The sequence below is a fragment of the Zalophus californianus genome, chromosome 7, assembly GCF_009762305.2.
Source record: "Zalophus californianus isolate mZalCal1 chromosome 7, mZalCal1.pri.v2, whole genome shotgun sequence".
NCBI lineage: Eukaryota > Metazoa > Chordata > Mammalia > Carnivora > Otariidae > Zalophus > Zalophus californianus.
In genome coordinates, this window is record NC_045601.1 from 101,480,453 (window position 1) to 101,496,501 (window position 16,049).

The window sequence follows — 16,049 nt, forward strand, 5'->3', positions numbered from 1 at the left end:
TGAATGCTCTTTAAAATGATCTTTGTTCCCTCAAATTCGTTTATTCACTCTTAAATGCAATTTTAACAAATGTTAAGAAGATAATCCTAATTTTATCTCCCTTTAGGATCCATCCTTTACTGCTTTGCTAGCCACTCAAATGCAAGTCCAAAAAGAGATTGTAAATAAACACAATGAACTAAGGAAATCAGTCTCTCCACCTGCCAGCAACATGCTAAAGATGGTAAGAGGCAGTGAAAAAGCTAATGGTGTGAATCAGCAGTGATAAGAGCAGGGAGCTGGTAACTGACATCTCTTAAGAACTTTGTGCTTACAAAGTTTTGCTTCCATTCCACTATTTTATTTGAGCTGTGTTATGGGCATGCAGAAATTAATTTTCATTTTTAATGGTTAAATAATCTGTCAAGGATGCAGGGCTCTTAAGTCAGGAAGGCAAAATTAGAATCCAGATCTTCACACACCAAGGGTGAAGCCATTGCACTTTTTGTTCACTATCTGCCCTAGTCTAAAATAAAGGAGGTCCCTTTCTCTCATGTATTTTATTCTGTTTAAGTAATCTCTATGACAACGTGAGGCTCAGACTCAGGACCCGAAGAGTGTTGTAGGTAAATACGAGCCCACTTTCCATAGCATAGTTCATAAACACTAGACTATCTTCCATTTGAATGCAATGGGCTGCAAGTGGAATTGGGAATAATCTAGGCCTGCTTATTACTAAGAAAATATAATACGAAGACTTCACACCTTGAGTATTTAGAGTAGCCCCATTGCTAAAAATCCTACGTGTGGTTCCTGTACTATCATAAACTGTCAGATATGGTATTAGATAGTTCTATCAGTAGACACATCATTTATGAACTTCTCTTTATGTGGATATTGGCACTGGAGCAGATAAACACACACAGAAACACATATACCCGTAACAAAAAGTCTTTTCATAGCACTGATGATCAGATACTATATAGAAGTTTAAAGTAGTGCAACTCAATCTACCAATCAGATTATAAACCATATGCTTGTTGGAGTTGAATCTTTAAGTGTATTTTTTTCTTGTGACATTTAGGAATGGAACCAAGAAGCAGCAGCAAATGCCCAAAAGTGGGCAAACAAGTGCACTTTAGAACACAGCATGCCAGAGGACCGAAAAACCAGTATGTAAATGAGTATTTTTTGAATAAATGAACAAATAAAATAATATTGGAAAAATCAAATAGAATGGAACATTCTGGGGTGTTATAAGAAGACTTCGAGAATAAATTGTTGCTTATACTGCTCTATTTATTTATTACTTTTTTAATTTTTATATTTTAGAGAGAGAGAGTGTGTGAGCGGCCGGGGCGGGGGGGGGGGGGTGAAGGGGGTGGGGAGTGGGGCAGAGGGAGAGAGAGAATCCCAAGCAGGCTCCATGTCCAGTGTGGAGCCTTACACCTTACAAAGGGCTTGATTTCACAACCCTGAGATCATGACCTGAGCCGAAATCAAGAGTTGGATGCTTAACCAACTGAGCCATCTAGGCGCCCCTAAGGTGTTCTTTTCAAATTAAAGTATCTGTAGAAGGAGAGAGAATTAGAGGTACCATTTTGTGCTTGTTGATTGTTTACATTATGCAAATGACATCTGAAGCAATACTTCATTTTTTCTTTCAACCAGCTCATGAGGCAACAGGTCATGTATCATTATTTCCAGATTTAAAGATGAGAAGACGAGGGCAGGGAAGGAATGACTTCCCCAAGACACAATCTGAAGTGTGTCATATACTGGAAAGTTAACCAGGCTTAATTATTTCTAATCCTCTGCTCTTTTTTGTGATATTGTGTAGCTGTTTGAAGTTTACATATCTCTTCTTTTGTATTCATAAGATACTAAATTATGGTGATTTTTTCCTGAATTTTGGGACTTTTGCTCTAAAAATACTTAAATTTTTAAAATCATGATAAATATTTTGGGTATGTTGGTTCATTTTTTAATTTTTGAATCCTTATCAAGTATTATAAATACTATGAAAGGAAAAATGTTTTATGCATAAACCTTTACATCAAATATTTATTTATGTTATCAACCATAATATACATATAGGCATGCTCAATTTGAAAGCAATGAATTTTTACTTTTAATTTCATCACATTATTACTCATATTGTTGATGCTGTTCTGTTAATGAAATTATGAAGAGAATGACTGCATTCAGTAGAAGATTAAAACAAATGGTCCTAAAGATGCAAGTCTACTCTTAGATTCTTAGTTTCTTTTTTCCATACTAAAAGAGATACCCAAGAATATTTTATACTCTCTTGAAGCAGCAGGTAGACATTATACTTCAAGGTACCCAAATGTAACTCATAATGAGAGCTTGAAAAGATAGAGAAAAGTTTCTGGGCAACAACTTACTTATTTTATTGTGGTAAGAACACTCCGTGAGACTTACACCCTTAACAAATAATTAACTGTACTGTATGATATTACTGACTAGGTACAACGTTGTATAGCAGAATGTTTTCATCTAGAACTTATTCATCTTGCTTACCTGAAACTTTATGCCCATTGATTGGTAATTCCCCATTTCTCCTTCCCCCCATCCTTATCTATCACTGTTCTATTCTTTGATTCTATGAATTTGGCTCTTTTAGATACTTCATATAATGGAATCATGCAGTAGTTATCTTTCCGTGACTGGATTATTTCACTTAATATCATGTTTTCAAGATTCATCCATAGTGTCTCACCCAACTGTTGCAGAATTTCCTTCTTTTTTAAGGATGAATGACATTCATTGTATATATATGTGTGTGTCATTTTGTTCATCCATTCTTCTGTCTATGGATTTTAGGTTTCCTTATATAGACTACTGTGAAGAGTGCTTCAATGAATATAAAGAATGCTAATATCTTTTCAAAATCCTGATTTCAATTCGTTTGGATAAATCCTCAGAAGTGATATTACTGGATCATTTGGTAGTTCTACCTTTAATTTTTTGAGGAACCTCTATGCTTTTTTCCACAGCAGTTACCCCATTTTTTATGACCAACAAAAGTATCCAGGATTCCAGTTTCTCCACATCCTTATCATCACTTGTTGTCCTTTTTATTTTCCCCATAATAGACATCCTGACAGGTATAAGGTGATATCTCACTGTAGTTTTGATTTGCATTTCCCTGTGATTAGCAACATTGAGCACCTTTTCACATACCCGTTGGCCATTTGTGCATCTTTGGAGAATGTCCAATCAAATCATGGTCAGAAAAGATCTGTAGTCAGTTCCTCAGGCAGCCTCCTGAAAGAGCTAGATCTTTGGGCATTCCATCCAACTCTTTCTCTTCCAGCCAAGAGGCTGGAAGCTCGGGTTTTTTTATCTGCTCACTCTGTGCTGAACTAGGAAGGGAAGCTATGGCAACTATGAACCCAAATCTCTATCCTCATCAGCTCCACATCTTGGTTATGCTAGATCTGTTAACATTGTCAGAGAGGCAAGTCAGAAGTCAATCCTCTGGGCAGCATCTGGAAAATTTGTGGCACTGGATGCCCAGTTCAACTTTTTCCCACTGCAGGGAGAAACAGGCAGCTATGGTATTTGCTTGCTTGCTGTGTGCTGAGCTGGTGAGATGAGCCATGGCACCTGCCAATCCAAACCACCATCTCTGTTCTCCCCCACAAAGTAACACTGTAACTATGCCAAGTCCATCAGAGCTTCAAGACAAGCAAAACAGAAGTGTGTTCTTTAGGGAGCGCTGGAGAAATTGGAGCGTTGGACACACTGATCAACTCTTTGCTTTCCCAGGAGGAAGCTGAGAACTAAGATTTTTCTTTTGCTTGCTCTGTGCTGAGCCAAGTGGAGGAGATATGGTATCTATCAGCTCAAGCCACCATCTCCATTATCCTACAGATGGCTAGCCTGTGCCTGACTGTCAGAGCTCCGAGACTTACCAAGACAGAAGCCAGCCATCTGGGGAGTTTCCATAGGGAAGGTTGGGATGCTGGGCACAAGAACCAACTCCTTCCTTCCCCTGGGAGAAGTTGGGGGCCAGGGGACCTTTTCCTGGTCATATGGCAGGCACTGTGCTGAGGGTAGGCATTCTAGCAAGAGGGTGTCCCAGTTTCCCTACAGACTTCACTGAGTCTGGGTTCATATTCTACCAGGGTCTAGGAGCCTTTCAATTAGTTTTGGATTTCCCACCAAGGCAATTTTTTGGAAATTGTTGCTGGATCAGTGTGTTTGTTAGGGGAAGGAGAGTCCAGGGCTCCCTACTCCACCGTCTTGTTGATGTCACCTTCAGCAAGGCTCTTCTTGCTTGATTCTAAAGGAGGAAGAGTTGGCCTTATGACATTCTGATTTAGTGATTAAGAGAGAATCCAAAAGCTTTGAAATCTGCCATCCCTCCTGATGTCAGTTGCCTGTTAATTGGGGCTCTTATAGACTGCCTGTAGAACTCTTTTCCAAGTTCACACAAAATCATAATCATAAACATTTAGACAGGGTCCGATATGTGAAAAATCTCTGGTGAGGGTGGACAAGAGGAGGAGAAAAAGAATAAAAGTTGGTCACTGCCTTTTGCAAATTTACAGTACAAAGCTGAGCATAGGAGTCATTACAATGTGAAGAACTTAGCTTGAAAAAGAATGCATCTCTGAAACTCCAGAGGATTTTTGAATAATAAGGTCTTCTTAACCTATTCAAAGTTTTGCATGTTGATGCCGACCTCCATGTCCTAGACTGTTTTTTTTTTTTTTTAAGATTTATTTATTTTTGCGATGCCTGGGTAGCTCATTTGGTTAAGGGTCTGCCTTTGGCTCAGGTCATGATCCTAGGGTCCTGGGATCGAATCCAGCATCTGGCTCCTGGCTCTGAGGGGAACCTGCTTCTCCGTCTGTCTGCTGTTCCCCCTGCTTGGGCTCTCTTTCTTACAAATAAATAAATAAAATCTTTAAAACAAAGATTTATTTATTTTAGAGGGAGAAATAGAGTGTGAGCAGGAGGAGGGGTAGAGGGAGAGAGAAAGAGAAAGAGAAAATCCTCAAGCGACTCCCTTCTGAGTGAGGAGCCTGAACCAGGGCTTGATCTCAGGACCCTGAGACCATGACCTAGCTGAAATCAAAAGTTAGCCTCTTAACCCACTAAGCAACCTTGGTGTCCCTTGACAGATCTGTCTTCTATTCAGCTTTAGAGCTGAGAAAGACAGAAGCCCTTTTATTATGTATTAACAGTTATAAGTATAGGCACTGTGTTTGAAGGTCAGCATCCTTGTGTTCATATAGTTGATTTCTTTTTTTTTTTATGTTATGTTAGTCACCATACAGACATCATTAGTTTTTGATGTAGTGTTCCATGATTCATTATCTGCATATAACACCCAGTGCTCATTGCAACATGTGCCCTCCTTAATACCCATCACCAGGCTACCCCATCCCTTGGACCCCTCCCCTCTGAAACCCTCAGATTGTTTCCTGGAGTCCATAGTCTCTTCTGGTTCATCTCCCCCTCTGATTTCCCCTTTCAGTTTTCCCTTCCTTCCCCTAATGTCCTCTGTGCTATTTCTTATATTCTACATACGAGTGAATCCATATAGTTGATTTCTTTTGCCATTGCATGTTTTATTGCTTCCTCAAGGATGATCCATTTCTATTTAGGTACAAAATGTGGTGAGAATCTCTTTATGTCAAGTTACCCTGCTTCCTGGTCAGATGCAATTCAAAACTGGTATGAGGAACACCATAATTTTATCTATGGTGTAGGACCTAAGAGTTCTGATGCAGTTGTTGGACATTACACCCAGGTAAGACAAACAAATGAAAATACTTCTACTACAAATGCTCTAATATGAAAGCATCTCTAAATTATGGCCAAGTCCAATGTTCAATTTGAGTAAGAGCCTGAATAGATGTAATAGTCCTGGCATTGGGTGGTACTTCATCTAGAGCTGTCATTTTTTCCCATCATTTGAAAAACTCTTGGTAAGGAAGCATATTCTGTAGTTTTTCAAACTTAGAAATGGATAAAATAGTGAAGGTAACTTAAGATTTAATATTTTAAAATTTGTGATTTGCTTCAATAATTGAACTAAATGTTTTCAAAAGGTACTTGGCTACAAACCATAATAGTAACATTTTTTCAGTTTTACATTTGCTATTACTATTTTTTCAATATTTTCCCTCTTCTTTAATGTACTCTCATATATTCCTTTTTGGAAGTGTAGGTTGTTTGGTACTCTTCTTACCACGTTGGATGTGGAATTGCCTATTGCCCCAATCAAGAAAGTCTAAAATACTACTATGTTTGCCAATATTGTCCTGCGTAAGTATATACTTTAGAGTTTCATGCAATAATCCTATATACAATTTAATATTTTTAAAATTCTTGTATAGAAAACAAATTAGAATATAAAACATATTTCAGTAAAGGGAAGGAATAAATCCTTTTTTCATTTTTTAAAATTGATGCATAGTTCATACACAATGTCACCTTAGTTTTATGTGCATGACATAGTGACAGGTCTATACCTTGTGCTATGTTCACCACATGTGTAGCCATCAGCAGTCACCATAGAATGCTATTATAACTACTTTTTTATTTTTTAAAAGATTTTTATTTATTTATTTGTCAGAAAGCACAAGCAGGAGGAGTGGCAGGCAGAGGGAGAAGCAGGCTCCCCACTGAGCAGGGAGCCCGATGTGGGACTCAATCCCAGGACCCTGGGATCATGACCTGAGCCAAAGGCAGACGCTTAACTGCCTGAGCCACCCAGGCACCCCATGCTATTATAACTATTACAATACTATTGACTATAGTCCCTGTGCTGTACTTTTTATCCCCATGACTTATTCATTCTATAACAGGAAACCTGTACCTCCCACTCCCCTTCAACTATTTTGCCCACCCCCCATTGCCACCCCTCTGGCAAACATCACTTTGTTCTTGTACTTATGGTCTGTTTCTGCTTTTTATTTATTTTTTTTTGTTTGTTTTTTAGAATCCCTATATAAGTGATATCATATGGTATCTGTCTTTTTCTGTCTAACTTATTTTACTTAGCATAGTATCATCTAGGTCATCTAGAAGGAATAAATCTTTGGAAATGCCTTTTAAGTTGAGATACATTCAACTTATCAAGGAAGAGACCAAGTTCTCAAATCCAAGTATAAAATCTGAAACTCTCTTTCCTCAGTTACAGCGTGACATCTTTTCTTTCAGTCGCCTTTCCATTCAGCTCACAGCTATTCCATGAGCCTGGGCAGTATGCATTTCTTTAGATTTGATATCATAAGTTCTCATCAACTTGACACTTTAGGAGGGTGGCAGCTTGACGGTTAAGCAAGGGTTGGTAGTGGACTGGCAAGTAGGGGATGGCAGATTGCGATTTCAGCTCTGCCTGCTAAAAAGTTCCTTGCCCTGCTTATCTAAACAACTACCTACATTGTTACCATCACAGATGTTTCATTCTTTTGTGTCTCAAAGATTTTTCAAGAGATTTTTTAATGTACTTCAGAATCCAGAAAAGAACATCTTCAGTCTTTGCTTTTCAGAAGTTTTCACAAAATCTCCATAATGAACCATCCTTTAAGGTCTTGACCAGTAGCAGGAAATATGTTCTTTCATCAAGGATTATGTTTGAATTTACCTACAATAAATTCTGTGGATATACTGAAGATCTAATCTCAACTTATCTGTTAACCTTGCTTTCTTTTAATGTGTGAAGTTTCTTGCCCCTGGAGACGGGGGCACCCCTAGAACCAAGGCTCCTAGAGGATTTATTTTGAGATTGTAGATAACCTGAGCGTATGGATCTCCAGGGTGAGAAGTATGACCTCCAATGTCATTTTCCTGCAAGCACTTCTTAGGGTTTAGTTAGTTGAATTGAAAGAATTGAATTGAAAGAATTGAAAGGTCCTAGGAGAATGCATCCAAACTCACTGGCTGGCTGTAAGAGGGGAGGTTCTGGAGCCAGGCATCTGAAGTGAGAGTTTTGGAGTGAAAAATGAGGGAAAGCAGGGGCAAGAAAACTTCCAGAACATGTTTGTGTCTATTTCACATTTTTCCAGGGACTCACACATGTCAGTTATATTCTGTGCAGAGAATGAGATTCAGAGGCATGGCATTGTGTTTTTGGCCCACTTGGTACAATTGAGACTTTGACTCTCTTGAGTAATATTCATCAATGAGATGTAGGCTAGTTACTGTAAGACCAGTATACCTTAGCGATTAGTGTTAATAAAACTGTTTTTTTAACATTCCCATTTTGTAAATATTAAAATCTCACACACAAAGCCTCTAGACATTCAAAAACCTTTTAAGCACCCCTACTCCCAAAAATATACACCAAAAACTACTTTAAAAATCATTACTTCCATCTTTTTTTAAAGGTCTTATTTATTTATTTGAGAGAGGGAGATATAAAATTATATGTAACTTTAAGCATTTCCATACTGCAACCCTTTGTCTCCCGGTAACTTGTACAGTCTCTCTAAGGGATATGTTTTATCACTAACCAGCACCTTAGAGTATACTACTTTAGCAATTTGACCAAGTCTTTTGGGGGAGAAAGAATGTTGTCATGTTGAAATGTATTCTGAATATTTTAGACCTTATTAATCCCATTTCAATTGCTCAGGCTGTGAAATTATGGTCAAGGAATTGAGTGCACATGTATGTTATTTTCTTTACATTGATATCTGCGTACATTTTGGGAATTTTAGTTTTCCAGTTATTTGACATGATGAAAAACATTTACCAAATATTCAGGTATATATGGTGATAGATGCTACCCTGGGAACATAAACTAAACTGAAAAATGAAAAATGTTTGACATTTTTTTTTCAAATTTCAGTGGCAATCTGCTTAGCAGGATTCATACCCCTTACCTAAAAGGAGAACCTTGTGCCAGCTGCCTTTATCACTGTGACGATGGACTATGCAGTAAGTTTGAAGTCGTTAATTTGCTAGTATATATAATAGAATGATCTGGCTTTTTTTTTCCTTTATGAGTATCTTTTATTTTTAAAAATTATTTATTTAAATTCAATTTAATTAACATATATTTCATTATTAGCTTCAGGGGTGGAATTTAGCAATTCATCAGTTGCATATAACACCCAGTGCTCATTCCATCAAGTGCCCTCCTTAATGCCCATCACCCGGTTACCCCATCCCCCTACCCACCTACCCTCCAGCAACCCCCAGTTTGTTTCCTAGAGTTCAGCATCTCTTATGGTTTGCCTCCCTCTCTGTTTTCAACTTATTTTATTTCCCCTTCTTTTCCCCTATGTTCTTCTGTTTGTTTCTTAAATTCTGTATGAGTGAAATCATATGGTGTTTGTCTTTCTCTGACTGGCTTATCTCACTTAGCCTAATACCCTCTGGTTCCAACCATGTTGTTGCAATGGCAAGATTTCATTCTTTTTGATGGCTGAGTGATGTGTGTGTGTGTGTGTTTGTGTGTGTGTGTGTGTGTGTGTATCTTCTTTATTAGTTCATCTGTCGATGGACATCTGGGCTCTTTACATATTTTGGCTATTGTGGATATTGCTGCTATAAACATTGGGGTGCATGTGCCCCATTGAATCAATATGTTTGTATCCTTTGGATAAATACCTAGCAGTGTAATTGTTAGGTCATAGGGTAGCTCTCTTTTTAACTTTTTGAGGAATCTCCATATTGTTTTCTGGAGTGGCTGTACCAGTTTGCATTCCCACCAATAATGTAAGAAGTTTCCCTTTTCTCTGCATCCTCACCAACATCTGCTGTTTCCTGAGATTCATTCTAGCCATTCTGACCCGTGTGAGGTGGTATCTCATTGTAGTTTTGATTTGTGTTTCCCTGATGCCAAGTGATATGGAACATTTTTTTCATATGTCTGTTGGCCATTTCTATGTCTTCTTTGGAGAAATATCTGTTCATGTGTTCTGCCCATTTCTTGACTGGATTTTTTGGGTTTGAGGTGTTGAGTTTGATAAGTTCCTTTTAGATTTTGATACTGGCCCTTTACCTGATAAGGCATTTGCAAATATCTTCTCCCATTCCATAGGTTGCCTTTTGGTTTTGTTGACTGTTTCCTTTGCTGTGCAAAAGCTTTTGATCTTGATGAAGTCCCAATATTTCATTTTTGCTTTTGTTTCTTTTGGCCTTGGAGATGTGTTTAGCAGGAAGTTGCTGTGGCCGAGGTCAAAGAGATTGTTGCCTATGTTCTGCTCTAGGATTTTGATGGATTACTGTCTCACATTGAGGTCTTTCATCCATTTTGAGTTTATTTCTTGTGTATATGGTGGAAGAGTGGTCCAGTTTCATTCTTCTGCATGTGGATATCAAATTTTCCCAACATCATTTTTTGAAGAAACTTTTTTCCATTGGATATTCTTTTCTGCTTTGTCAAAGATTAGTTGACCATAGAGTTGAGGGTCCATTTCTGGGGTCTCTATTCTGTTCCACTGATCTATGTGTCTGTTTTTGTGCCAGTACCATACTGTCTTGAAGACTACAGCTTTGTAATAAAGCTTGAAGTTTGGCACTGTGATGCCACCAGCTTGGCTTTTCTTTTTCAACATACTTTTGGCTATTTGGAGTCTTTTCTGGCTCCATACAAATTTTAAGATTTATTTGTTCCAACTCTGTGAACAATGTTGATGGCACTTTGATAGGGATTGCATTGAAAGTGTAGATTGCTTTGGGTAGTATAGATATTTTAGCAGTATTTGTTCTTCCAATCTATGTGCATGGAATGTTTTTCCATGTCTTTGTGTCTTCCTCAATTTCTTTCATAAGTGTTCTATAGTTTTCAGAGTACAGAGTTTTCTCTTTTTGGTTAGGTTTATTCCTAGATGTCTTGTGGTTTTTTGGTCCAATTGTAAATGGGATGAATTCCTTGATTTCGCTTTCTTCTGACTCAATGTTAGTGTTTAGAAATAGGGCTGATTTCTGTGCACTGATTTTATATCCTGCCACTTTGCTGAATTCCTGTATCAGTTCTAACAATTTTTTGGTGGCGTCTTTTGGGTTTTCTACATAGAACATCGTCTGAAGAACATGGATGCAAATTCTCACCAAGGCACTAGCTAATAGCATCCAACAGTACATTAAAAGGATTATTCACCACGACCAAGTGGGATTTATTCTTTGGCTGCAAGGGTGGTTCAACATCTGCACATCAATCAATGTGATATGCCACATTAATGAAAGAAAAGTTAAAAACTATATGATCCTCTCAGTAGATGCAGAAAAAGCATTTGACAAAATACAGCATCATTTCTTGATAAAAACTCTCTGCAGTGTAAGATAGAGGGAACATACCTCAATTTCATAAAAGCCATAGACTCCTTTTTTTTTTTTTTAAGAATTAGGAAATCTTCTGATTGTAACCAACTTAAGCAATGCCTTCATGCAAAAGACAAAAATAAAAGTATTCAATAGAGTGTGTTTGATAAAAAATTTTACACAGTATCTATGTATTATTTGCAGTGAAAACCCCATTACCATGTGTAACCTAAAGAAACATCTACCATCAATGTATATGGACTTGTTACATATTGGCATATATAAAAATGTTTCTGTGGAAATAATTCATTGTAATTAAATACTTTTCCTATTGAAGTTAATGCAATTACATCAAAAGTGGCATTTTATAAAGAGAAAATATGTACAAAATATAAAAGTGTGAGAACACAGACACAGTTCAGTTCAGACACCAAATAATCTTTATATATCAATGAGTTCATCATACTAAATTCTTCATTTTCCCCATAGTATGTTTAGAATAATCAAATTTAATTTAATAACCACTCACACTTGTGTTTGCTAGTAATTTTTACATACTTTTAAAATGTCAGTCAAATCTGCATATAACATTATTAGCTCACAGAAGTCTCAAAATATTTTAGAAAAAGGATTAAATTTAGTGTCATATAATATCTCATGTTTAGTATTGTTATGGATATAAATACAAAGAGTTGGTACTTTTGTTTAGATGCGATATGTTATTAAAATTATTATGAACAAACAGCTAACCACTAACAAAAATTTTTACCTTTCCAAATGCATTCACTAGATTGAACTGTACCATTCTTTCTGAGTGAATTGCATAGCTCTAATTCAGAATATTGAATGATATCAAAGCTACACATCCATTAAAGAAAAAAAATTTTTCTCCTCTGCTGAATACTATTTGTTAAGGGATTTGGAATTTACCCTGTTAGCAATAAGCAACCAATTGAAAGATTTTTACACAGAAGAGTGATGAGATCAGAATTGTTTTATAAAGATCTGGCAGTAGTGTGGAGAAACAAGTGGATGCAAGCCAGCTTGGAGACTGTTGAAAACATGGGTTTGAAAAACAAATGAATGTTTTTACTGAATTCTGACAAAATGAATGAAGAGAAATGGACAGTAAGGAGCAATAGGTAGGAAGTAGTAAAACCAGTGTTTGTTACTTGCACTTGGTAAATGCTGATAAAAAGTAGAGAGCAATGAGTTCATGTTGATTCCCAGTTCCTGATTTGAATTATTTAGTAGGTAGGAGTTTAATTTCTCTTATCCTGGGGGAATTGAGTTGGGAGTTGGGGAGTAACTCCAAAGAAATGCCACACTTGGAGGTAAAATGATGAATTTAGTTTGAGAGTTATTGAGTTTGTGGCCACTGGGGAAATTCAAAGTAGAAATGTCTGATAATCATAGTGCAATTCCCTTTTGTTTTTACATCCATATCTTCTCATAATGATTTCTTACTCTTGAAAGAAAAACTAGTGGCACTAGAATCTGGATAGAGCAATAATGTCTAATATAAATTTTTTCAATAATGGAAATGTTCAATATTTGCACTGTCCTGTAAAGTAGCTCCTAGATAGACTGGTTATTGAGCATTTGGAATGTAACAAGTACCACCAATGACCTGAAAATTTATTTTTTAATGTTATGTAATTTTAATTAATTTAAGTTTAAATTTAAACAATCACATGGCTAGAGGCTAAAATTTGGACACTGTAATTGTAGAGAGACTCATTTAAGCTTATTTTATTTTCTGAGGGAAGAAAATAGGTCAATTCACTTTAGAAACATTCCAAAAAGCTCAAATTTTAAAAGAAATGATGGATTAATGTGTCACTTTGTATCATAATGTGATACCAACTTCTTTGCTCAATTGTCTTCTCCCCACTTACATTGAATTTATTGTTTGCACTGCTGCTATGGAGGAAAACGATAATGAAGTGACTAATTTCTTTGTTTTTATTCCAGCCAATAGTTGTGAATATGAAGATGGTTATTCTAACTGTAATGCTTTGAAGAAAAACTATACCTGTAGCCATAATTTTGTCGAGACAAATTGCAAAGCTTCCTGTGACTGTGAAGACAAAATTTATTAAAGGCCCAATATAGACTGAGCAGGGCTAAGTGAAGAAGGACCACATCATCTACTTAGATTTGACATTAGCACAGATGTTGTAAGCATGTTAGCTATAAATTTTATTGCAAATAATGAGTCTTTTTCTCTTGGATCTACTTTTTATTTTATAGAAATCTCTTTCATACAAAGGATTAAAAAATAACATAATCTATGATTATCTGTTGCTCACGTAAAAATCATGAGCAATAAGGAAACTCTGAGAAAGCATTATGGACCAGAAAAGACTAAGAAAACATGAGAACTAAATGGAATGTGGTCTCCTGCGTCAGATCTTTGAACACAAAAAGGTCATTAGTGGAAAAAGTGGTGAAATCTGAATAGAATCTGAATTGTTTTTGATAGTAACATCCATTTCTTAGTCTTGACAAATGTACCAGAATAATGCAAGGTGATAACATTAGGGGAAACTAAAGCTGGGTGAAGGGTGTATGGGAATTCTCTGTACTATCTTAGCAAAATTTCTGTAAATCTAAAAATACTTCCAAATAAAAGATGCATTTTAAAAAACAACAACAACACCTTTTTTTTTTCTTAGCTCTATAATGTTTGGAAAATTTTTCTCCTGATTCTCTGGTTATTCTTTCTCAGCCAGTCCCCCACCCAGTGTCAATTCCTCTATTCCATTGCTAAATGTTTGCTTTATCTTTCTCATGGACCTTTCAGATATATCAGTTACTGGACTGTCATATTAGTCTCACATCCTTATCCAGTGTCAAGATTCACAAATTGTTTCAAAGATAGATATAGTCATAGGGTAAAGGGAAAGCAAGGAGAGGTTCAAGACCACCAATGCAGCTCCTGGATGCTATTTTTGCAGCACATTCCTTAACTTCTAAAGAGAAAGATTTCTTATCCAGTCTACTTTCAAAACCTTTCCATAGACTTCTTAAGTACTCAGATAATATTCACACTCTTAAACTGATCTGCAAGAAGTTAAATGATTTTTTATACTCTCCTTTCTAATCTCACTTCATTCCACTTTCTTTTATTTCTTATGCTCCAATAATGATCAATGATTTTATTAAATTCTCTCAAGTTCCTCAAGTTTTCCTTATCTAAGGGCATTTGTGTTTGCTATTAGCTCTGTCTGGAAGAGTCATCCTTCTATTATTTGCTAGAATGACTCCTTCAATATTAAATGCCGTTTTATCCAAGAGATTCCTTTGAGCATTTAATATGAAGAACTCCCCCCATTCTCTCATAGCTCCTTGTATTTTCTTTCATAATAATCTTCACAATGTAATGCAATTCATTCCTGCATTCAACAAATATTTATTGAAAAATGTCTCAGGTATTTAATTAGGGACTTTGAAATAGGGTGATTAACAAGAGAGACAGAACAGTGAGTACAAAGCTGTTGAGGTAGGAATAAAGTTGGCATATTTGAGGAAAAGCAAGAAACATAGAATGACTGGAGCAGAATGAGCAAGGAAAAGATCATTTTGAAGGAGACCAGAGAGTTAGGCAGAAACTTAGTCACATGGTGTGCTCTAGGGCACATAAAGAATTGGGATATTGTTATAAGTAGGATAACAAGCCATGAGAATATATTAAAGAAGATCGTGATATGATGAGGTATAAATTGTAAGAGAACAAGAATGCAAGCAAGAAACCAGTTAAGAGACTATTGACTAGAAGAGAGTTTGAGTTAAATTTCACTAGATTATGGGTGGATGTACCTTAAATATACAATGCATATTGTGCAATTTCAGGATAATATTTGTTTATGTCATGACAGAAAATGGAGAACTATTTCCCAGCTAAGGGTAGCATTAACTTATGCCATAGCCAGATAAAAATATCACAAGAAAAGGAAACTAGACTGTTATTTCTCATGAACATAGATGCAACATATAAAAAGATTATACACCATGACAAAGTGAGGTTACTGTAGGAATTAAATGTTTCAATATTCAAAAATCAATTAATGTCATATACCATATCAAAATAAAGATATCATGTGATCATCACAAAAGATACCAAACAAATGCACTTGACAAAATTCAACACCTGTAATGAAAACAATTTTCAGAAAACTAGGAATAGAAAGTAACGTCTTCATTTTAATAAGAAATATTTTACAAAATTCTCCAGCTAACCTTTTACTTAGTAGTGAAAGAATGTTTTCTCTTTATGTTATCAAGGAAAACAGTATTATAGTATTTTTCCAATCTGGAATCCCCTCTCAGGAATAAAGCAAAACTAACAGTTTCCACCACTTTGTTCACATTTTTAGTATACTGCCAATGCAGTAAAAAAAAAAAGAAAAGAAAAAGAAAAGAAAAGAAAAATGTTTAGGGTGGAAAAGGGCACTGGGTAAGTATTCAGAGGCCTAGATTCCAATCTTGCTCCCCAATGGACTGCCTGCATGTAAACTTGGGGGACCATGGCAAAGTAGGAGGAGCCTAAGCTTGGCTTATCCCACAAAAACAACTAAATAACACGCCCATCAGTGTAAATAACCCAGAAAATGATTCAAAGATTGGCAGAACAAACTCCACAATTAAAGAAGAAACCATGTGAAAGAAGGTAAGACGTGTGAAGACATGGTTTGGGAATGAAATGGGCCATGGCTGGCCACAATGGAGAGGGAGCTGGTAGCATGAAGAAAGGGAAAAAACAGATTTCACACTGGGAAGGCCATGAAAAGGGAGGACAAATCTCCATAATA

General features: G+C 36.4%; 1 protein-coding gene across 1 annotated transcript in view; it reads left to right on the top strand.

Moving 5' to 3' along the window:
• Positions 1-13,453, top strand: part of LOC113927951 (cysteine-rich secretory protein 2-like) — a 50,835-nt gene extending 37,382 nt beyond the window's left edge. The window contains exons 4-9 of the mRNA XM_035728578.1: positions 107-223; positions 1,064-1,151; positions 5,622-5,767; positions 6,188-6,285; positions 8,816-8,904; positions 13,210-13,453. Of these exons, the coding sequence (XP_035584471.1) occupies positions 107-223; positions 1,064-1,151; positions 5,622-5,767; positions 6,188-6,285; positions 8,816-8,904; positions 13,210-13,337 (666 nt within the window). The 3' untranslated portion in view covers positions 13,338-13,453. The remainder of the gene's footprint in view (positions 1-106; positions 224-1,063; positions 1,152-5,621; positions 5,768-6,187; positions 6,286-8,815; positions 8,905-13,209) is intronic.
• Positions 13,454-16,049: the final 2,596 nt, after the last annotated feature.